The sequence below is a fragment of the Pogona vitticeps genome, chromosome 2, assembly GCF_051106095.1.
Source record: "Pogona vitticeps strain Pit_001003342236 chromosome 2, PviZW2.1, whole genome shotgun sequence".
In the NCBI taxonomy this organism is placed as follows: domain Eukaryota; kingdom Metazoa; phylum Chordata; class Lepidosauria; order Squamata; family Agamidae; genus Pogona; species Pogona vitticeps.
The window spans coordinates 179695827-179718908 of record NC_135784.1 but is presented as its reverse complement, the minus strand read 5'-3'; the positions used below and the strand labels follow the sequence as shown (position 1 = coordinate 179718908).

Sequence of the window (23082 nt, the reverse complement as noted above, 5' to 3'; positions counted from 1 at the left end):
AGAGTCAGAGACAGGTTTAAGGTTACCACATCTTGTATTTCTGGAATTCCAATGTTCCCACCCCACCACCTTGGTCCCTAATATGCCACTTCTCTCTCTTGGCATCAGGGCTTCCCAAACTACAGCGTGACACTCCCCCCCTTTCCTCTTCTTGCCCCTTCCATTACATAATCTCTAGAACACAAAAAATCATAGACATCCTTCAGTTTTGGGAGACTATGGTAACGTGCTCTATATGGAGGACTTGGAGCAGCGTCTAGTGTTTTGACTCTGTATACGAAGCTGGAGTAAAATAATATAGAGGATAGGCTGTTACCCAAGCAGCAGATCCCCCCTCTCCACATCACTGAAATAGTCCAATGGAAAGGCAAGAGCCAATACAACTGGTTCCAGGGATGTCGCAGGAGTTGGCAGAACCACACAAACTGCCCCCGGGACTCCAGCTCCGGATTTTGCCTCGAGGTTAACTCCTGAAGTCTTTTCCATGAGTGGATGTAGCCACAAGGCAGTGGAGGTTTGGAATCAGAGTTTTCCTTCTCTTAGATGGGCTGCCTTCCAGGACTGAACGAGTCCCACCTATCCGGCAAAAGCATTGCAAGGAAAAAGAAGCAGTAGATTGGTAGGGGGCTCTTGTTTTTGTTTGTTTGCTTGTAAAAAAAAAAAAAACAAAGCAACTCCTTTACATGGCAATTGCTGGAACTTTGGGACATTGTTTGCATTGGTTCAAGAGAGGAGGTGGGGTTTCCTGACTTTGGGACACTAAAGTCTCCCTTTGGCCTGGACGAGGGTTAAGATGCAACAACCACTATCACCTTATGATACTGTTCTCACGATCACAAACCAGTCCAACCCAATAAGCACGCAGACTTGAGCAAACTCCCATCTTTTGTCACACTTGGGAGCCCGGTCCCTTATTGTTTGCTAAGTAAACACCTGCACCTCACCTGTCTGATAAGGTGCACCGCTCGTTGTGACGTGCTGTCAAGTCGCTTATGGCTACCCTTATAGGAGTTTTTAAGATATGTATACAGTACCTTGGTATATTTAGGAGAAGTAGCCGTGTTAGTCTGTGCTTGAGATATTGGTACTGGTTCTGCCCGTAATGCATACACACGCACACACACCCAGTACGTTTCCACTGCGGGGCTGCGGATTTGAACCCGAGCCTTCTGGCCCACCGCACCCACTAGGCCATCCAAGTCAGCCGCCACGGGGCTTGGCAAGCCTCCTTTCCCCTACGCGCACCCCGGCATCGGAGACAACGCGCATCCGGAACGTGGCGGTGTCTCCGGGGCGGCCAGGGGTCCCGTTGGCCCTTGGAAGCGGAGCCGAAGGCGGCCCCGGGGTGGGCGTCCAGTGGGGAGCCCCAGGCGGCGCCCGATGGAAGAAAGGCATCGCGCTGCTGATCTGCTCTCAAGGGCCGGCCCCGCTTTTCTCCGGCCGGCTTCGGCTGGCTTCCCAAAGCCCCGAGCGAGCGAGCGAGTCAAAGGCGCGTCTAGAGACGAGACGGCCCAGCACCGAAGCCAGCGGGGGGAAGTCGGCCCGCCCTGAAGCCGGGCGGGGATCGGCGTAGTAACGCGGAGGAGGGAGGGCCGGGGCCGCCGTCGCCGTCGCCGCCTTCCCCAACGCCGGACCCTCCCTGCCCCGCCTGAGTCACTTCCCCGATGGTGCCGAGCCCTGCGCGCCCGGAATAGCAGGTACTGCCGAGGTCGTTCTCCCGCCTTTCCCCCCCCCCACCTCCCCCGCCTCCTGCCGCGCCTCTTCCTCACCAACACTTTATCGGGTCCCCCCTTTTTCTTTGGAGGCTTCTTTCCCCCCCCCCTCCCCGAAGACGCACGGCCTCCTCTCCACGGACTGCGCCGCAGGGGGACGACGACGGCTTTTTCCCGCCGCTCCCCCCCTCGCCCCGTGCGCCTCGCCTCGCCTCGCCCTGCCCGGCCTCGCTTGGCCGACCGGCGGCCCCCTGGGCTGAGGCTGGAAGGAGAGCCGGGGTGCGCCGGGGGGGGCGGGAGGGAGGGAGAGGGGCCGAGGCCGGGGGCGGGGGGGGGGGGCAGGAAGGCCAGAAGGGGCGGCAGGGAAGGCCTTTTGGGGGCATGAGAGACCGGGGCGTCTCCGGCACGGGTGGCAGGGCTGGCCTGGCTGGCGGGCCGCCCGCCCGAGGGGAAGAGCCGCGCGCCTGGTGATCAGCGAAGGCGCCTTCCTCGGACCGTCCGGACCGAGGGGCGTCCCCGAAGCTCTCGGCCCCGCGGGGAGAACAGTTCAAGTCCCCCTGGCCATCCCAGGGAGAGGGCTCGGGTTTCGGGCGCTTGCTTAGGGGTTCTTCCCGCTGGGGTGCCTTCGGCGCTTGCCTTGGGCGGCTTCGCCCTCCGCGGCCGAGGCGCGGGGGCCGCCGAAGCGGCGCTGACTTTTCAAAAGTTGGCAGGAGCTGTCCGAGGCCGGACTCCTCCTCCTGCCGCCTCCCTTTTGTCTTTGCAGGCCTAAACAGTAAATAAATAAATATATATGTTTAAAAAAGGCGGGAGGAGAAGATGGTCCACTCCTCTGGAGAACTGGAGCCGAGCCAGTCCTTGGAAAGGGGCTCAAGCTGGCTGAGGGTTCCCGGGTCTTTATCCTATAAACAAAATTGCTGTGCTTGCTGGCGGTAGATTTCTCTCTCCCGCCTTGCCTCTTTCACTGAGCTGAAAGAGGAGTACATTTCCTCTCTTTCTTCCCACCTTATCCTCACAACAACCCTGTGAGGTTTGGCTGGCCCAAGGTCACCAGGCAGCCTTCATGGATATTGGAAGGACCCTGATCCCTGGACCCCATTGGCACAAAGGTGTGCATACACAAGAACTTAATTTCCTTGGAGATGCCTGTTTCCCCGCCCCCCCCAGTTTTTTATGCCTGTGTCTCCTTCCCCAGGCCTTTCATTGTGCAATGCTGACTCTCTTTCGGCATGTACACAGTGCAGGTAAAATAAGCACAGGGCACTTCTGCCTAACCCAGCATCCGTTCCCAGTTCTGTTCCCATCTTTTGGTGCCTCCCTATTGGCATTGCATTTCAGTTCAACCAGCATTGCCCCCACCTTGAACTATTATTGCTTAACTAAAAAGAAGTGGGTCTTTCTGTCCAAACCAAAAAATGCTTACTAACCCTTAGGTAGTAATTTTCTAGGCATTTTTTTAGCTTGCTGTATCAGTACCTTCATGTATGTAGTTCAGATCATTTTGAAGTGTTGCTGTAATCTATCTGTTCAGCAAAAGCAGATATCCAGCTTTAACCACAAATTTCCTGGGATACACCCAGCCCAGCCTGTCATGTGGAAATAGGCTTAACCTGGGTGAAGGATCTCCTTTCATACTGGGGTGAGGATGCAGGACTCGGAAAGAAAGCTAAAAGACGCCCATGTCCGTGCAGGACAAAGCAACTATAGTAATGGCATCAGGAAATAATCCAGCTCTTTGCTTTCATTTACTTCTGGCTTTTAGCCAACAAATTAGTCCTCCTTCAAAACGGTGCAGCTTGAATCTAGCTGGTGGGGTCTCGGACATGGACAGAACTGAGAGCAATGCCTTGTTTTCAGTTTTGTGGGTGTTCTGAAAAATGCTTGAATTGGAAAATTTGTCAGATTAAAATCTGATTTAGCATATTGCTTTATTTATATTTAGAAAGCAACACTTTTCAAAAGCCATGTTAGTGGCTCTCTCTCTCTCTCTCTCTCTCTCTCTCTCTCTCTCTCTCTGTGTGTGTGTGTGTGTGTGTGTGTAAAATTTAGTATGTCAAAGTTTTTCCAGTACTAAACACATGTTAAACTGAAATACATGTTAAACTGAAGCCACCTAGAGTGGTCGAAATGACTAGATAGGCGGGGTAAAAATACAATAAATAAAATAAAATAATAATAATAAATAAATATGTGATTACAAAAAATATAATAAATTGCATAGAGATATTTACTAAGCCTTTTCCATGAATGATACCTTAAAGTTGGTGCTAGAAGCTAGGATTTGTAAATATTTTCTAGACCTCAAAGGGGCAGTATAACTGGATGACCATCTAGTGCTTCTGTATGAATGTTATTTGTTCTACAATGGCATATAGCTAGTGTTTATTATTTCAGGTGATATAACCCAGATTTCATAATCAGGGAGATTTTCCAAGTTTTCAATAACTTTGTTTGTATGAGTTGCATTTGAAAAAAATATTTGCAGAATCCATTACAAAATGATGGCAAGTTGAAAGTTATTTTAGGCAGGAATACAAAATCTGCACAAAATGTTATGAAACCCATTGCTTTAGAATTGTAACTTTCAGCTTTATGGAAATTGCCCATTTGTGTTCAACAGCATTCAATGGTGCTTTTGAAATGAAATAAGTGCATCATTTTGTAATAAAAAATGTCCTGATTCTGGTAAACTGCTAAATAACTTATCACTGGAATAACAGATGGATAAAGACCCCTAATTGTGGTTCAGATTTTCAGAGGGAGATCTTTCCATGGAATTGTTCAATTGAGATTTACCAAGCTGTTAAATTGTATCACTGTGGACTGAGACAAGGTAACAATTTGTATCCAGCTGTAGGTGTTAACCAGCTTAGCAGTGCTAAGATGTTTGTGTTACCTTTACATCCACGGTGTCATAATACTGTTTATTTTATTTTATTTGCTGCAGCAGACTAACATAGCTACTACCTGAAAATGGTAGAGGGGTGTCCTGAGACAATGCAGTTTGCCCAAGGCCACATAGGTTGGCTCTTTTCTTGGGAGGTACAGCGAGGAATTGAATTCCTGACCTCTGAGCTACCCAGCCAGATACTGTATCTAACTGACCCTGATCCGAGGTGTGCCGGGAGAGTGGGAGAGTGGCCCTGTTGCTGCAAAGTTCCAGGAATCCATGACCGTCTTTGTTCAACATGTTTTTTTTAAATCTAAATGCTTAGAATGCATTTTCAAAGTGTGATGTAGGATGGATCTGTTTTTAAATGAAAACAAAATCCGCGAGAACAGAGGAGGAGGAGGGCAGTCTTCTTTCCTGGCACTTGACAGGTGTCTTGAGAAGTTGCATGTCCCTCCTTTGAGCTTTGGTGATCATATGTAAGGCCCATGCCAATAAACTGACTTGCATCATCTCCTCCGTATTGCCCACCCCAGTCCATTCGTGATCCTTTGCTGGTTTGCAATAAGAAATAGGGAAATCAGCCCTTGGTGAAGCTTTGCTGCCTTTGGAGCTAGTCAACTATTCTTCTGCAAGGTTCTCTCTCCTCCTTGTGAGACAGGGTAGTGGGAAAGGCTCTGCATGTCCCTTCCCATCTCATGTGCCCTTCACAGAACCTCCCATTTGATACAGGATTGTGCAGAGAAAAACTGAGGACACAGCACTGTTTTCCAATTGCATTGCAGTGTCAGACTCAAAGTTGGTGCTCAGCTCTTATTCCCCCCCCGCCCCCATGTATACACTTGCTTTAGTGACAGCTTGATTCCCCCCCCCCTTTTCATTTCACATTTACTCCTAGTGATTTAATTCTTTGAGGAAGCCTTATTTTTTGTCAGTTTGCACCTTTGGCATGTTTTTGAGTCAAAAGAAGTTTACTGAGATTTGCATCCAAACCGTTATCTACAGGGCTGGAATCAGGCACAAAATGTAACCTGGAGGCATTCCCATTCTTCCACTTCGCACATTCTCTAAGAAATTCCAGGTGTTTCCTCCACTAGAGGGAGTTAAGTGGGCTCTTCCTATCTGGAGCAGGCTTGAGGCAACAGCTTTTCTCCATTCTCTGCTGCCTTCTGGGAGCCCTCCCCACCTGTTCCACCCAAAGTGGTCTTTCACTTTGCCATTTGTGGTTGGAGACGGCACAGAATGTGATGTGACTGCCCTGAGCAACCAACTGAGCAAGCAGGGAGGCAAGGGTACAGTCATCATTGCTGCTTCAATGTATGTGTAGTGGGGGTGTTGTTTCAGTATTTTTTGTTGGCTGGTTGCATTAGTATTAGGAAGTGCCATAGCGCTAAACTCCTTTTGAATATAAAGCATTACAAAAGCAAGCAAGCAAGCAAACAAACAAACAAAGGGTTTGGGGAGAGTAAAAAAGGCCGATAAACTCATGAAAAATAAAGCAATCCAAAGGGAGATGAGAGGAACATTATCTGGATGCTGGAGCAATTTCTATGAACATCAGGGCTTAATAGGGAACAGTTTAATAGGAAACTGAAATAGGTACATATGCTCCATCTGGGAGAATTTAGTTGCAAGTACTGTAATCTGTTCTTATTGCTGATATGCTGGTTTGTGAAACTTCTGTATTTGCTTATTTTAGAGTCAAATATTCTATACCCTTTTCTTTTTTTAAAAAAATACTACTATTAGGAGTACAGGCTGTAACTCTCCTTTTTTTCTTCTTCTTCTGCCCGGCTCATTTTCCTAGGTACCACCATGGAAAAATACAAAGGTCTGACAGATAATGAACTCATTGCACAGTTGAAGAAATACAGCATCCCCCATGGGCCCATTGTTGGTATGGATTGTGGTATTACATTTGAATTTATCCAGGGCACACCTGCATTTGATAAGGCCCAGAGACCTTTGGGTAGTGTGGGTGGCATATAAGTTAAATCAATCAATCAATCAATCAATCAATCAATCAATCAATCAATCAATCAATCAAATATTGACAAAGGCGAAAGCAGCATACTGAAAAAGAAAAAGAAAGGAATGCCAGTTCAGAGCATAATGGTGGGAGGCTGTGTTTACAAGGCAGAAGCATCACATAGCTTAGGAATTATGAACTTGCCTGATTCCAGCTAGGTTTATCTGCACATCCTCACATTAAACAGTTTTCTCTGAGCCCACCTCTGGTGGTCTAAGCTATTAAGGAAAATGTCTGAAGGGATGGGGTAGGAGGAGGTATTGTGGAGTGGAGAAAGAATTCTTTATCCCTCAAATAAGTTATCCTTTAAAAAATTAGATCCATCTTCATTCACTCATTAAAAGGAAATGAGGAACGTGGAATAGCAAATGTGTTTACCTTTCTTATGTCTTGTGTAGCCTCAGAAGGAAAACAGAGAGAAAGGCAGCGAACGACCAGGAACTGCTGCTGTGTTGAACCTCCATGTTGCTTTGAAATAAATGAAAAGCATCATTTGAGGTTGTAGAAATGGTTTGTTGAGGGAGGCATTTGGCATGTGTTTGCTAAAGATTTCTGTTAGAGCATCAGATAGTAACTAAGGAAAGGTTAAAGGTGACCTGGTGGCAAGGTTTCAAAGAGGGAAAGCAGTTAGAGGTTTTAGTAGCTATCAAGAGAGTGACTGGCTTGTAGAAGGTATTAGGAAATAGTAATCCTCTAATCACAATTAACCTCTGATCACAATTTTATACTCCAGGGTCAACCCGGAAACTTTATGAAAAGAAAGTCTATGAATACGAGACTGAGCGGACAAAGCTCCCTTCCCCTCGAGGAACCGTGTTGTACACAGGTGAGAGAACTGGGCACAACATAGAGAAAGGGATTCCTGTCAGGCATTAAGCGTCCCTTCTGACAGTCTGTGTCTTTTGCCCCTATAGAGCCAAGTACTAGTGAAAGCTACGTACAAGAGACCTTCATTAGTCCACGGGGCAGGGAAAGTCTCAGCTATGGGAGAGAAGGTGAGGCATCTTGGACAGAGAACTGCTGAACCAAATTGCTGGGGTGGAATCAAAGAGGAGAAATCACCATTCAAGGGCATGAGGGGAACGTGATCTAGGGAACAAGAAGGGCATCTCTGGCAGAGGAGAATACCTGGGAGAAAGTAGAGGTGGATTGTAACATGCGTTTTGAAATCATAGGTTGTGTTGGGGGAATAATGTTCAGTCTCTAGTGTCAGTCCAGACTCCTCCTAATTCTTCCTATATTTTCCCAGCTCTAGGCTCTACAAGGACTTACTTAAGAGGAAACGACTCTCCAAGAACTGAGGAATACTACTCTGAGTATCAAAACGAAGGTAGCTGTGGGAGAGGCACCCTTTACCAAAGGAAAGTGGATTGTGTTAGAGGGTCAGAAATGTTTTTGGGGAAAGCATATTTTCCTGTAGTTCATAATTAACATGAAGAGCTCACTATCTCATCTGAAATATGAAATGATCTCTGTCTTATCATTTCAATGCAGTATCATGCCCAGCCTTGTTAGTCCTGTGAAACCAGAGCACATACCTAATGGAAGCTTAGTTGTGCTGAAAATTTAGTTGAAGTTATTTGAACTTTATTTATCGGGGCAGTAGTTGTGATTTTGCATGATTTAGACAGTCTACAGAGCAAGAAGCTAAAGTCTGCACTGGCAAAATCAGCCTTCTAGACCATTAACAGATATATTCTAATTTCCATGTTTTGGATATTTTTGTACAATTTGTTTGATTTCTGTACCTTAGGGGAAGAGATGTGTGGGGCTGGCAGGAATAGCAGCAGCCACTCCCCAAACTGTTCTGCTCTGGGTTCTGAAACCTCCTCAGGTATTAAAACACAGGCCCTGTGGGTTTAGGGGCAAGTAGGCTATTTGGCCTGGACCTCACCGACCGGGGCTGCCTCGCCTCAGCCAAGGGTGCACCGTCCTTCCCTTTCTCCCTTTTTATGTGCCATTCTTTACATTGGAAATATCTGTACTTTTCTTTTCAAACAATGACATTGGTCTCACTATGCGAAATGGCCCCGGTTTCATCTAAGCCCTCACCAAGCCTCCTAGCACACTTGCATTCCTCCTCTATTTTTGCAATCATAAAGGCTAAATGTCTGGCTTTTCTTTCAGGGTGTATTTGATGTCTAGGAAGGATGAACAAGTTGCCAGGAGTGTCCAGGGTCACTCCTTGCTCTCCACCTTTCCCTCAATCTATTCACTATGCCATGAGGGCTAGGAATGCGTTTTAACACACAATGAAATCTAAAATAATGGGAGGGTGAAAACTCTTTTGCTAAGCATCCTTCTTCTCTTGTGCTTTTCTAGATGCCAGTCCCTACCTGAGTCATAATTATCGTTCGCTTCATCATGAAGGACGCTCCAGCTACACTCCAGAAGGTAAAAACAAGAGAGAGACCATAAATATCGATCTGCGAGGATTTGAGTCTCTGTTTAGAACAGATTTAGAACAATGCATCCTCATTCAGAGCAGTGTAGAAAGCAGTTTCAGATCTTCTGGTAGATCTGTGTGATGGGCAGTCGGTTAACAAGGATTTCTGACACCATGGTTCCCAGAGAACAACTGCACCAGAAGGAGGATTGCCCCAAGTTACGCTGTTAACGTGAAGAAAGCTGGAAGAAAGTGGAAATAATCAGGACTGCATGGAAGGATGCTGAGGGCTAAGAATTCTTTCATTTTGTATGTTTTGTAGTATATTGGTAGATCTTAAAGTTGCTGGTAAAAAAAGAAAATAGATCCGGAAAACCTAGTCTCCTTCCCACCTTGCTCCAACTCTGCCTCAGTCCAGTGCTAATCGCTTTGTATATCTTTCCCACACACCTGCCCCCCATCTCATTTCAGACAGGGATCTCAATTCTTCTGAGACTTCCCCGTCTTCCTACCGTCAGTATGTGTCCTCCTTAAGCAGCAACGTCCCTCAAGGATTCGTGAGTGCCCGTCAACCGGTAAGTTGTCTCCGATGTCTGCAAAGAGGTTAAGAAAGCTACGGATGCTGGGATCCTTCCTTAGGCCTTGTACTGACAGGCCCCTGTGCCTCCTTTCAGATTGCAGAGCCGTATCCTTACAATGCTGGCCAGAAGGACGTGTCGACTGAGAGGTAAGCAAGGCCTGTGCAGGGGCCGCCTCAGGAAAGAGCATTACAGGGAGGCAGTAGTGGGCAGGTTGCCAAATTTGTCAAGGACGTCTTGGTCCAGAGCTGGAATGACCAGAGGTCATCCTACCATGTGTTTCGGCAGAGGTGGACAGCTGTGATTCTCCATATTTTGGGTCTGTAGCTCCCATAGTTGCTCCCTATTGACTGTGCTGGCTCAAGGTCATGGCTGTCATAAGTTTAAAAGCATCTAAAGGACCGTAGCTGCTCACCTTGATGTCTGAGGCAGCAGATTTTGAGAATGGCAGTCGTATTAATGATCACATCTGTGCAGTGTGTTTTCAGATGATGAAAGTACTGTGTACAGATTTATCATTTGGAATTCTTGCAACAATTCTCAAAGGTAGACTAGCCTTATTATATCAATACTGGAGCTACTAGAAAGGAAGAGGAAGTTACTTGCCTCAGGTCTCTAGTGAAATCACAGCATCCACAATCCTTGAACCAGAGACGTTCCTGATCACAGCGAAGGCTGTTAGTCATTATGATGCGATGTCACTTCTCACCATTAAGAACTCCCCACTAGACTTCTCTTGTACAAGCTTCATTATATAAATTAGCATTTCTGTACAACTCTTGGTTAATGGAGTGGGTTTAAGTGTGGTTTGTGCCTCAAGTAATGTTCTTTTTAAAATCTGTTACCCAGAAGGTTTGGACACGCTTGCCAGTTGCTGATTAATTCTGTGGCTATACAGTGGTTCACTTAACAACGGCAGAAGTCCATTTTTTAAAAGTAATAGAGCAGACTGCTATCTAGAAAGAACAGAAGAATGCCTAGGCTACACATCTATAGCTATTTAATGCTCCTTTAACTGGCAAGGCTCCATCCCATGGAATGCTGGGCTTTGTAGTTGATGTGGTGCCTATACTGTGCTACCCAACTCTAGCTACCCAACTAGCAGCGAACTCACCAAACTACAGATCTCAAAATTCTATTAGTTGGAGGTAAACTAGATGCACTGTAGGTTTCCTTAACAGCTTCTGGTTTATCCTAAGAATAAACCAGATTTTGCAGTTATGAGGAAGCTACAGGAGACTTTCTCTTGGTCTGACTGCATGAGAAGGAAGGTGGATCAGAAAAAGAAGAAAGGGAAGACATCACCAGGCTTGAGATGAAAATTGCCAGCCGGTCAGTTCCTTGCAGATTTTAGCATCTTCTGATTAAAAAATAGGGTGGTGACATCTTCAAGAGCCGGACTAAGTAGACAAACAAAGAGCCATTTGACTTCAGGGCTGACTGTGTATTGATACTGTAATATCTCTGTCTTAACCGTTCTGCCACCAAATGATAAGTAAGATGAGATCAAGGACCAAGTTAAAATGTGGGCTATGTGCAGGAGACTTAAGGGAGGGCCTGAGAGGGTGGGGTTCCTATTGCACTCCGGTAGAAGGAGATCATTAAATCTGTAATGATCTTTCTCCTCTGTTGCACTTTGCAGGGACAGCAGCAGTTCCTACCAGAGCATCTTTCATCGAAAATCAACCAGCTCGTCCTCTCTGGGTGTGGAACCACGCCGTGCCATCCACACTGAGCGCCGAGCCCAAGAAGCAGAAAAGGCTGCGGGTAGTAGCGCTGGAGTCAAGCGTTACTTCCCCTTCTGGCCCCAGCTCCTCATTTTTCTCCTGCTGGCTGGCTTCTTAGCCTTCATCTACTTCTTCCTGCAAGATGGTGCTGATGATAACCCCTTCATGAATTATCTGAAGCAGTGAAGCCTCCTGTCTCAATTCCCATCAAATCACTAGACTGGCTCCTTGAGAGCCCGGAATGTTTCTATAGGACATCCACTAAGTGCCTTCCTGTTTGTTTTTGTTTTTTCTAAGCCCTGAAGTGAAGTGCTATATTTGGGGGCAGGAAAGGAGGGAGGGTTTCCTACCAACTTTGCTAAATCATGGCAGCTGCCCATCCGTCCCTTCAATCAGCTAATGTGGGGCATTTGTATTTGCTAATTTTGTAGCTTGTGCTTTATATAATTGTGGGTGTGGGTGGCTTTTATCTCAAGAGGGCAGGGCGGGGAGGAGCCAGAAGAAAAGGGAACCAGTGTTTGCCTATAACCAGCTTTAAAAAACCCCACACAAAACTGTCTGAAACCTCTAATAAACCCACCTATATTTTTTGGTAAGGTTGTCTCTCTTTGGTGGTTTAAACTCTCTCTGCACCAGGGCTGTTTCCATCCTACATATTACTGTTTTCTTTTCATTGCTGAAAGTCTTTTTCCTGAGCTGCGGATAACAAACAAACAAACAAACAAACAAAAAACCAGAAGTAAACCTTGATGAGGCAGGCTTTTATTAGTGAGAGGGAGGACATGCGATCCAGATGAAACCTAACCCCAGCCTCCCTTCCCTTTCCGATTATCCCAGCTCTAAAGGGCAGAGTGAGTCCCTTGACTTAGAACCAAGGGTTGTAGGAAATTCAGGCTGCCCTGAGGTCTGGAAGAGGAAGGAGCCCTGGTGTGTCTGCTCACACTCTGTGTTTGTGGGGTCATGTGTTGCCAAGAGGGCACTGAAGTGGGGCTGAAGAGAGAAGGGAGGCTTCTGGGGAGCCCTGGAGTGGCTGCCCTTCGGCCTGAGGGGCCACAGGGGAATGTGTGGCTGGGGCCTTCAAGGGCTGTCTTTTGGTGAGAGGAGAGCGCAGGAAGGGGCTGGATGTTGGGGAAAGGGCCGTGCGGTGGGGAGAGGGATCCCGCGAGTGGAGCGTCCTTCGTAGGTTTTCCCGGACTCGGATGAACTCTGGCTGGTTCCCAACAGTGTCGCCTGTTGCTTCCTGCTGCAGGTTCTGAAGACAAACAACAACAAAGCCGGGTTTGTTTGAGGCAGCTGTGAAAGGCCATTTGCAAGACACCCACCACACACACACACACACCCCGGTCCCACCTGCAACAGATGCTGGCAGAGTCTGCTCTCTCACAAGCAGGGCTGACCCTGCCATGAGGCTGAGTGAAGCTGTCCCTCAGGCAGCATATTTTGGGTGGTGTAAAAAGGGGATAAAATTGCCACTTATTTGCTTTTACTATTTCCTTTGTACAGTCAGGGACAAGGAGATGTGGCATTTTCTGAACGACTGAAATCATTTGACTATATTGGTGTACTACGTACTGTGTAGTGTAGCAGATAGAGTGTCCTGGGTTCAAATCCCTACTTGGCCTTAGAAATTTACTGGGGGGAGTAATGATAAAACTCTTTTTTAAATGTCTCACATACCTTCTAAATTGGAAACAACTTTATGGCACATAACCCGCAAACCTTGATTTGTGGGTTGTGCGGGTGCCATTTGCTGCTCCATCTCAAGGGGCAAAATGTCTTGGGTCCTGAGAACTGGGTTGACTTTGGAGCCTTACCTGTCCTCGTTTTTGTTGCCGGCGCAGAAGCTCCTGCTCCAGAGGCGACTGCTCTGAGGCACTTTCTGGGCCTTCCCGGCGCCGGTTCCGATGCTCCAGAACCTGCAGCAGCTCTGGCTTAGAACGGAGGCTCAAACCTCTGAAAGGAGAAACATTAAAAATAATACAGCAGTAATTGCCCCTTCTTACTAGTGGCTGTGGCCAAAAAATAATAAATTACATGCATTCCACTTTCACAGAATCAAAGCACAGATCCTGGGCGGGTCTGTGCTACAGTTGTTCCAATGGCAGCCCTCCATGAATGTCTTAGAACACCTCGTCCTTTCTCTGAGGAAGAATGATGTAACATCTTCATAAGAATGCTGTGAGATAAACATAAATTGAAAATATTTACAGAACATTGCCCCTTAAACTCTGTATATTTCGTAGCCTTATCATGAAGATGCTACATAATTCTTGATTCTTTTTCCTCAGAAAAAGGTTAACATTCAAATGGGGGGAAAAGGTGAGATGTAACTCTGAGGGACAATTGTGTCTGAGGTAAAAAATCTGGAGTAGCCATTGCTTCTCAAGGTAAAACTATAATATTAAAAGTGACTAAATCTGCCCCTCCCCCCCCCTTTCTAAGGTGGGCAGCGTCTTCCCAGAGCAAAATAGTCCAGTTTCCCTGATGCCATAATGTTTTAAACTGAGCACCTTAGGCAGGGACATGAGATTGTGTACTCTACTAAGATCTACAGTGATATTACTTTAGAAAGAATGGTTTGTATCTCATCCCCTTCAAAGGCAGCCTATGCTTACCTGGCAGTTTTGGTGTGACAGAAGTGGCCTCTAGCAGCCAGCATGCTGTTTGCCATGACCTATTAAGCTGACACTTTGGCTGCCCTGCCCACAGCTCACAATCAACCTTTCTTTCTTTCTTTCTTTCTTTCTTTCCTTCTTTCTTTCTTTCTTTCTTTCCTTTCCTTTCCTTTCCTTTCCTTTCCTTTCCTTTCCCTTTCTTTCTTTCTTTCTTTCTTTCTTTCTTTCTTTCTTTCTTTCTTTCTTTCTTTCTTTCTTTCTTTCTTTCTTTCTTTCTTTCTTTCTTTCTTTCTTTCTTTCCTTTCTCCTTTCCTTTCCTTTCCTTTCCTTTCCTTCTCTTCTTCCTTTCCTTCTCTTCTTTCTTTCTTTCTTTCTTTCTTTCTTTCTTTCTTTCTTTCTTTCTTTCTTTCTTTCTTTCTTTCTTTCTTTCTTTCCACCTTTCTGATTGAAAGGACCCAAGGCGGCTTATTTACTACCACAACCCACCAGTGCTACTCCTGCAGCATGACAGCTGTAGCACCACCAGGTTAAAAAAAGCTTTTGAGCTTTAATGTTAGCTGGTAGCTATTGTCTCATCCTGTGACACTGATCAGGTCAATCAGGAGGTGATGGTTCTGTAACAGGCCCAGTGAAAATGTGGGTGCTCATTATGACAGTTCTCACAGTCAACTCAGTAAAAGATATGAACAGCTGGATAGGTCTGCCTCAAATATGGGGGAGCAGGTCTTCTGTAAAAGTAATGGTTCTTAATTGCACATTCAAGAATAAACCACACTAGAATGTTTAGCATTACATTGAGGATAGCATGGAACAATATATAGTTCATGGGAAAATCCAGATCTCTCTTCAACTTTCGTAAGGATTGCAACTGGTGTCAGAAGCAACAGGGAAGCCATGGGAGGATGACAGATGATGTCAGCGTCCTTGTTACCCAGAAAGTACTTGTGTTTCAATCCTGTGAGTTGTGGCTTCACTAGACCACTAGATGTGCCACTGTCATCGCCTCATAAATGAACTCAGAACTGGGGAGAGGGCACCCCAAAATCTTCACCCTGACCTTTTCCATCTGTGCTGGAGTACTCTGCCTTTGCACAAAAGGAGTTTCTCACACAGGAAATCAGTGTGCCAAGAAGAAGGGTTTCTCACAAGTCTGCCCTAGTTACATAGCAGATGTGAAGAGTCTATGAAGCATAGCCCAAATCGGGGGGCGGGGGGATGAAACCAGTCCTCACACCTTACTTGACTGCATGTGATTGCTTCGAATTCAGGCAGCTATCTGTCTGCCTTACTGATCACACCAGGGCTGGGTGGGAAGGGAACTGTTCAATGTTGGGTGGTCTCTCACACATTGCATACGCTAATTTATATAAATCATATAAACTTGCATACCCTAATTAATATATCTTACAGAGGCCAACCTAGAATTTTCTTTAGTATAGTTTAACCAGAATTAACATGCATCCCAGCCAAGTGGGAAGAGCTATAATTAGACTGCGTGGGCTGCCGCTCTTCAGTCTGCCATCCTGCCACACATCACTGTGGATGGGCAACTTCAGAAGCCCGGCTTGTCTCCTTCCGGATGTTTCCTTAAACCATACTTGGTCTAGGTAGGGCAGCCCGTCCAAAGGAAGACCCTTCCCAAGCTAGAATTGTCTTCTGGCAGTCTTTCACACAGAGGACCGTCCTCTCTAAAAGAGGGCACAGGGTCACTGTGTCTTAAAGGAGAGGGGCCTGCAGTGAGGGGAGGAAGCAAAGGATCAGGTTTCCCCTCACCACCTCATAGTAAGGTGGGTGTGCCGTGTTGTTTACTATGTGCCATCACATTGTGTCCAACATGTGGCCATCCTTACAGAGTTTTTGGGGGATGTAAGATATGCAAGGCGTGGTGTATGCTTACCGTTGTCCCCTCCCCAAGAGGTTTTCATGGCCAATCAGGGATTTGAATCCAGGTCTCTTGAGTCCTGATCTGACAATCCATCTGCTACATGACACTGGTTGTCATGTATAATGTTACCTGAGGTGATTTAAGGTTTTAGTCTGTGGAAGAGGCCAGCTGCCTCCCAGAGGCCGCATAGGAAGAAGTAACCCTGGGTGATGCTGTGACTGTTTCAGGTGGCCGTGGTTGATGCACTCTAGAGAGCAGCGGCTCCCAGCCTTGAGCCTCCAGGTGTTCTTGGACTGAAACTCCCAGGAGCCTTCACCACTCACTCCAGGGCCAGGGTTTCTGAGAGCTGTAGTCGAAGGACATTTGGGGACTACAGCCCCTCAGCCTCCCTTTTTTCCCCTCTTCTTCAAAAAACAGCTCTTGTTTTGAAAATAATCTCTTCCCATCTTCTGTGACGCCCATGTAAATTTGTTCACAACACCTTATCTGTGCTTTTTCACATGAAAGGTAGGCCTCTACCACAGCTGTAGATTGGGTGGTGGTGGGGGCAAAGGAGCTATATACAGCAAGCTTTCTTGTCTCATATGGCCCTGAGAAGTAGGGCAGTGAGTGGGAGCAGAAAAAAAAAAGCCCAATGCTCTGTCTGATCAACTCACTCTGGCTGCAAGCCAGCAGAGGAAAGAAAAGCGACACCCTCCCAGGCTCACGGACTGGGATGTGAATCAGGTTACTAAGAGATTCCTGACCAGCGAGGTGCAGGACCGTGATCATTCAAAACCCTGAGCTGAGAGAAGATCATATATGTTGGCTACGAGTTCAATGTGGGTGTGAATTGTACGGTATGTGAAGAAGATGCCTATGGATTAATAGCTAGACCACATAGTGGTGTGTTTTTAAAAAAATAAGTCACATGTTTTGGGATTTGTGCTGCATTTTTTACATGAAGAGGCCGCCTGTGCACGTGTATGTGTGTATAATATATTACATATGCACAATGGTTATTTTCCATGGTGATGCCTGCTAAATTATTTTGTGATGTTCCATTCTCTTTCTGTCGTATTATGGCATGCTCATGCACTTATTCACACAGTTCACGAACTGATCAACATTTCAACCCTGCAACTGACTTGTTCGGTTCAGTTCTCTGCTGAAACCTCACCCATCCTCCTTGAATTGCATGAAAGAGAGGGAGAGAAGTTCAAAAGCTGATAGAAAAAGAGATTACTGTTAATAGAGTTGTGCACCAACCATTATGGAGCAATAATAATAATATTCATGAGACTTGCCATAGGTTACTGCATTACTACACACACTTACCTGGGAATAAAGCTTTAACTCAGTGGGACTTCTCAGAACAAAGGTATAGAATGTATATAAACATTCAGGCAATGTGAAACATCTAATACAAACACACATACACACACACATACACATACACATATAGAGAGTGAAAGAGAGAGGTTGTAAAATGTTGTTTGCAGAAGACACACTTTCTTATTCATCACAAGCATAGCTCACATTCCATTCAAGCATGCATTTTTAGATTGAATGGAAACATTTTCCCAGTGTTACTTGGTATACTTTTCTATGGCTTTGCAAGGCTGAAACAGAACCTAGTAAGTTCCATAACCCAAAAGGGACTTGGAGAAAAACAACTAAGTGAATTGCAAAAGACAGGGCTAAAGTAAGAAGACTGACAATCTCCAACACATATGATTTAATCCCCCACAATTACAAAACAAAAAGAAAACAGCCTTGTTCTAGAGTGTTATTATCTCCAAAATTAGTTTATACTATTTTGTATATTATGCAACATATAAAAAGAAACAAGAAAAGAAAATCACATGGCTGGTGATAGCAGATAAAATGTTTTGTCTAATTTCCTCTTGCTCAGCATAAATGAATGGATCAGTTCCTTTTATTTCTTGTTTAATTTAAGAGGGCTTTGTTGGAAAGCACCAACACCAAGCTAAAAAAATTCTTTCAATTAGAATTCCAAAGATTATACCATCTGGAAGATTTTTGGAGTTGTAATTTTTTCTCCAAGATCTATCAACTCTTTGGTGACACTAAGAACTTTGTCCCAAATCAACAAATACATCTGTATGTGCTTGAAACTAATTTTCCAACTCAGGGAATGGGTGCAGCTGATATGTTAGAGGCATCTCCTTATGAGATATAATCCCATCATTTGGCACATTCTATCCAATACTAGTTTTTGTTAAATGGCTTTTTGTATGTCTGTGTGCCTCAGAATTAAGGACATAAATACTTATAAGTGTTTTAAAGTACATTTACATTAGGCAGACAGGTGAAATCTAGTAATAGTTTATGCCTCATGTCTTCATTATACATAAACAAATATATTTTTCTGATGACCTAGTGTGAGTGGAAATTTCCATACACAGTTATTCCCTTAAAAGTCACCTCCGTTAAATGTTAGTAGGCACACATAACTCTACTTGCATATTATATTTAAAATAAATTATGTGATGTCAAGACAGTTCTCACTTATGGTGACCCCTTTCAGGGTTTTCCAGGTAGAGAATACTGTACTCTGAAGTGGTTTACCCTTCCTTTCTTCTGCCCAAGGCCCCACAAGCTGGCTCTTCTGGGACGCACAGTGAGAAATCGAACTCCCAGCCTGAGCCATCCAGTCAACTTATCCAGTTAGATTTCTCAGTACATATATTTTGAAAGGCATAAAAAGTAGAGAAACAGCACTGAAAACAGAGAAAGAGAGAGAATTGAGTTGCACACTGCCTACAATGTCACACAACTGCCCACAATGCTGGCTTATAGTGTGATGCAAAAGTGAAAAACTAAGACAATGGGAAGACTGGCAGTAGAAGGTAGGGAAAACACAATCTTTCTTTCTTTCTTTCTTTCTTTCTTTCTTTCTTTCTTTCTTTCTTTCTTTCTTTCTTTCTTTCTTTCTTTCTTTCTTTCTTTCTTTCTTTCTTTCTTTCTTCTTTCTTTCTTTCTTTCTTTCTTTCTTTCTTTCTTTCTTTCTTTCTTTCTTTCTTTCTTTCTTCCTTCCTTCCTTCCTTCCTTCCTTCCTTCCTTCCTTCCTTCCTTCCTTCCTTCCTTCCTTCCTTCCTTCCTTCCTTCCTTCCTTCCTTCCTTCCTTCCTTCCTTCCTTCCTTCCTTCCTTCCTTCCTTCCTTCCTTCCTTCCTTCCTTCCTTCCTTCCTTCCTTCCTTCCTTTCTTTTCTTTTCTTTTCTTTTCTTTTCTTTCTTTGAAAATAAATTACTACATTTTCAATGCTGGAATATGAATTTCCAAAAGGGGGAACACCTTGTTTCCTCTCAACAGCCTATTTGCTTATTATGAGAGAAAATAAACCTAAAAACCTAGAGAGGACTGACAAAGAATATCAGCAAAAAATAAAATAAAATAAAACCTCAGGGAACCCTAAAATAGTTCAGGACTGGCACCCAGCACTCTCTGTGGATACGCAATGCTGCATTGGTAAATGTAGAAGTGTAAGGTGTCCATCACAACTGTCCCAATATGCAACCGCCCCCTCCCCCAAGAGATTTCCGAAATGCAGGCAAATAGATTGGTCTGTATAAAGAACTTCTGTAAAATTTTTAGACAGAATCCTGTTGGTGATTTATGTATGCTTAAATTAGATTGTGTTAAGTCACTGTGCCAATGCTAACTAACGAGGCACCAGTTAATCATGTTATAAGATGTGTTCCTGAGTTTGCAACAGCTGCATGCTACTTATATGTTAGTAATATGACCACAGCCTTGCTACTGGCAGTTTGCCACAGTGAGCGACACAGCTTAATTTATGCATGGATAATCAGCATCTGGAATCTGGAAACTGGTTCCTAATTGCCCATGAAGAATAAACCAACCTTAAATATTTTGCACAACAGAGACAACTTTGAATAATATGCTCTTCCTGGAAAAATTCATTTTTCTCCTAACTACTGTGAAGGTTGCAGCTAATCTTGGAGGGAACAGGATTGTAGGGGTAGCAGATGACATCAGAGTCCCTGCCATTAAAAAAAAAATCCCAAGACTTTGACCCTGCAAGCCCTGAGCCCACTCTACCACTACTGACCATGAGAAATGTCAAAGCACAAGGGCAGGTGGGGGGGGGCTTCTGGTCATACTTGCGATGGGTGAACAGTAATTCACGATGTAGCTGCTGCTGGTTCCAAACGCCTTTGCCAGGGTTTGTGACCTGCAAAGAGGTGGCAGGCTGGGCCTCAGCACCTCTGGGGGGGATTCCTGAGCGTGCAGCCGCTAGAAGGGAGACAAAAGGGGACAGATAAGAAAATGCTATGGTTGTGATCGTTGGAGCTGAGTTATAGCTCTCTCTCTCTCTCTCTCTTTTCCTTTTTTCTTTGCAAAAGCAGCACACACATACACACATCACCCCTCTGTAGGCACTCACCATAGGTACTGGATCCCATGCCGCGGGGTGGGGGATGCAAAGCCAGGATCTGAGCCTTGGCCCAGAGCCAGAGCTCATGAGAAATCCTAGTGAGGGAGAGGAAATGGGGGGTCAGTGGTCATGGGCAGGGAGATGACATTGAAGGTGTGGGTATTAGGGTGATCTCTCTTCCCTGAGCTTGGAAAAAAAAATTCCCCTTGCGGGCTACTGTTTTCGGAACCTGCCAGTCAGCAGAGAAAATGGCATGCTGGAAAAGTACCTTTTCTGAGTTCTGCCTGTTCCCCCTCTCAGACTGATGTCCTTTTCCTTTTTTCTAAAGAAAAAATATTTGATCATCCTTGTCACCAAATGAAGTGGTGCCTGGCGGCATCCGGTGCAGAGCTGAGCAATTGTGGTGCGAGTGAGTGTGTGTTTTTTCTGGGTCTCTTCGGCATCTGACTCTTCTATGATGAATGGTCACAGATTAAATTTACAATCCTCTTATTATACTAGCACCTAACTATTGGCGTTGCTCTGAAATCGCTGTCCTACCACAGTTTGGCCAATGGATTCACGGAGCTACTGCTCCTCATTAGAAGCGAAGTCACTGCTTCCTCCTTTCTTTGTCGTTTGCTGTTTCTGCCCATCAGAAGCAAAATAATTTGCAGAGGAAACAGAACAACCAAAAAATTTATGTGCAGGAAGGGGGGGGGGAAACCAGAGTGCCTTTCACGGACTGACACGAGCTGGCCAGGCTGGAGAGCGAGCGAGCGAGCGAGAGAAAGCGGTACGTTTCACCCCCCCCTCCTTCCACGACCACCCCCAGGAGAATTTAAGGTAGTTCGAAAAAGGATGTGTGTACAGAGTTAGGCCACTTTCACTTCTGCTAAACTTTTTTTTTTTTCAAAATAATCTTTAAAACCCGACCTGGCTGGAAGGGGTGGAATAAATGTGTGAACCTCGTACCCCTTGGAATGACACGCTGGTTTCAAGCCACCCTCGAGCGATTCCAATCATCCTTTTTCAAACCAGGGGTTTGTTCTGCAGCACAGCGCAGAGGAAAGGGTTCAGGTGATCGCTGGAGTTTGCAGCCATCCCGTTTGGGGGGGGGGGGCTTCTCTTAGAACCTTTTCCTCCCCACCGGCCTTCCAACCCACCGGAGGGATCCTCGGGGTCTCTTCTCTCCAGATCCCTCTCACCTGCCGCTTCGATCCGCCGGATCCACTTGCCCGCTCGGTTCTGCTGCCATGTTACGCCGCCGCCGCCGCCGCCGCCGCCTCTCCTTCCGAAGCGGGGTCCAAGCTCCTGGGTTCCCATCTCCCCCAGGAAGAGATCGCGTGGCCCAGAGGCGGCCATCCCAGCCGGATGGCGAAACAATTACAGGCAGCTCATCGCCTCCCCTGGCCGGCGGTCACCGCCCGCCCCCCCTCTCCGAGCGCCCCCCCCCCAGCAAGGCGAGGAGCGCGCACCGGGGAAGAGAGCGGGGAGGCAGTTCAGAGGGAAACTGGATCCCGCAGGCAGGGACCGAGCAGAAGCCTAGCCCAAGGCGCCTGAGGACGGGGGTGGGGTGGGGGGTCGAGCCATGAGCCTGACACACACACCCCCGACTCTGGCCCAGCGAGCACCATGGTGCAGGTGTGGAGGGTCAAGACTTTTGCCTAGACCACTTTTATTGCGACTTGCTAAAATTAAAAGCCCGGGATCCCTCAACCGGTCAGGTCAGAATTTTAAAAACAAGGCACCTGGGAGGACTTTCTAAGGCTCAGAAATATAAGGATCAGCATCATTTCACACAGAAGGACCCTGCTGACTCACCTTCCTGTCTTTTCATTTCGGCCACCCAAATTAACAGGGAAATATCGTTTTGTTTGTTCTCCAACACCTCTGCTGATCAAGGGAAATGAACCGTGAATTCCATCAGTTTTCTGCTCACCTTATCCCAGGATTCCCGTTTCGCACTAATTTCCAATTCAACTTCACATCCATGTTTTTAATTTGGATGGCGTGGCTCTCTCAGCACAGCACATAGGTATTCGAATTAGCACTGCCAGGCCAAGGCAAAATACAGGCTGCAAACTGAAGATGTAGGCGACTGAATAAGGTTCAGTGAAAATGAAAAATATAGTTTTTCCAAGGAGCTGCCCATCCCCAAAAGTTTTGCAAGGCTAGACTTACTAAACACAATGTACCAATCAGGTACTATATATATATATCCTTTTGATCCCACCGAACATACTTTTGATTTAGAAGTCTAAGATGGGCAGCAAAATATAGTTTATTACATATAAAGCCAATGCAGAAACTTTCTAGCATGAAATTTTCTAGAACAAAATATCAACTCCTCTTCGGCATTCTGGGGTGCTACATTAACGGACAATATGGAGCAGTCCTATGGTGAGTTAAGCAATAATGTAGCCCAAGGTGATACCTGAGGCCCACAACTTGCAACGTAAGGTTATGGCATATTTATACAAAATGCTTAGTGGGACTCATGCCCAGGAATTCTTGGCATCATGATTCATGTAAGGCAAGGTCCCCCCTACTCCTCTCCCCCCCCCCGTCCAGTTGCAACCACCCTTTGGGAAAAAAAACAAATGGAATTTCACACAGGGCTTTTGTGAAGAGAATATAAGTCATTTTATATATTTGTGAAGAGAATATAAGCCATTTTGTGTGTATATATCTTGAAGAGCATAACTTGCCCTCTCCTCCAGCTTTCCTCAAGTCAAGTATATTGTGGGAAAGCATGGTGATCTCTGAAGGGAAAAAGAATAGTCAGCTTAAGCCAAATGACTGAGGAAGAGACCATTTTAATCATATTTTATTTATAATCTTGTTTTTTCCCTAGACTAGGGCTCAAGTCATGAAATATG

The 23082-nt window shown here is 45.6% G+C and overlaps 2 protein-coding genes and 2 long non-coding RNA genes across 8 annotated transcripts; 1 reads left to right on the top strand and 3 right to left on the bottom strand.

Annotated features, from left to right (window-relative positions):
* Positions 1-15: 15 nt before the first annotated feature.
* On the bottom strand, positions 16-1477 carry LOC144587111 (uncharacterized). Its single transcript, XR_013542291.1, has 2 exons — positions 1035-1477; positions 16-576 (listed from the first exon to the last, which is right to left on the bottom strand). It is a non-coding gene; the product is annotated as an uncharacterized LOC144587111 (long non-coding RNA).
* Positions 1478-1558: 81 nt separating this feature from the next.
* EMD (emerin) lies at positions 1559-11915 on the top strand. Of its 4 annotated transcripts, none has more exons than XM_072991462.2 (9): positions 1559-1697; positions 6407-6496; positions 7362-7454; positions 7543-7623; positions 7878-7958; positions 8951-9022; positions 9486-9589; positions 9689-9741; positions 11235-11915. In XM_072991462.2, exons 2-9 carry the CDS (start codon positions 6415-6417, stop codon positions 11503-11505), a joined length of 837 nt encoding a protein of 278 aa, XP_072847563.2. In that variant the 5' UTR covers positions 1559-1697; positions 6407-6414; the 3' UTR covers positions 11506-11915. The 4 variants fall into 4 exon arrangements, with proteins under 4 accessions (XP_072847563.2, XP_072847565.2, XP_072847564.2 ...); XM_072991463.2 differs by having other exon boundaries at positions 1565-1697; positions 6394-6496; XM_078386573.1 differs by lacking the exon at positions 1559-1697 and adding an exon at positions 1936-1991.
* LOC144587112 (uncharacterized) lies at positions 4939-7070 on the bottom strand. Its single transcript, XR_013542292.1, has 2 exons — positions 7007-7070; positions 4939-5153 (listed from the first exon to the last, which is right to left on the bottom strand). It is a non-coding gene; the product is annotated as an uncharacterized LOC144587112 (long non-coding RNA).
* A 146-nt stretch (positions 11916-12061) lies between the features above and the next one.
* LOC110078647 (uncharacterized) lies at positions 12062-21624 on the bottom strand. Of its 2 annotated transcripts, XM_020793032.3 has the most exons (5): positions 21409-21597; positions 20231-20316; positions 19947-20079; positions 13134-13272; positions 12062-12571 (listed from the first exon to the last, which is right to left on the bottom strand). In XM_020793032.3, the coding sequence occupies exons 1-5, from the start codon at positions 21456-21458 to the stop codon at positions 12278-12280; spliced, it is 702 nt and encodes a 233-aa protein (XP_020648691.3). In that variant the 5' UTR covers positions 21459-21597; the 3' UTR covers positions 12062-12277. The 2 variants fall into 2 exon arrangements, with proteins under 2 accessions (XP_020648691.3, XP_072847566.2); XM_072991465.2 differs by lacking the exon at positions 20231-20316 and having other exon boundaries at positions 21409-21624.
* Positions 21625-23082: the final 1458 nt, after the last annotated feature.

Excerpts from the sequence above, each read along its gene's own strand:
- EMD (XM_072991462.2), top strand. The coding sequence starts at position 6,415 with ATGGAAAAATACAAAGGTCTGACAGATAATGAACTCATTGCACAGTTG. Across the intron at positions 7,455-7,542 it reads AGGAACCGTGTTGTACACAG|AGCCAAGTACTAGTGAAAGC; the intron begins GTGAGAGAACTG and ends TTGCCCCTATAG. Across the intron at positions 7,959-8,950 it reads CTCTGAGTATCAAAACGAAG|ATGCCAGTCCCTACCTGAGT; the intron begins GTAGCTGTGGGA and ends GTGCTTTTCTAG.
- LOC110078647 (XM_072991465.2), bottom strand. The coding sequence starts at position 21,565 with ATGGCCGCCTCTGGGCCACGCGATCTCTTCCTGGGGGAGATGGGAACC. Across the intron at positions 13,273-19,946 it reads TTACTGTTCACCCATCGCAA|AGGTTTGAGCCTCCGTTCTA; the intron begins GTATGACCAGAA and ends TTCTCCTTTCAG. Across the intron at positions 12,572-13,133 it reads GGCAACAAAAACGAGGACAG|AACCTGCAGCAGGAAGCAAC; the intron begins GTAAGGCTCCAA and ends GTTTGTCTTCAG.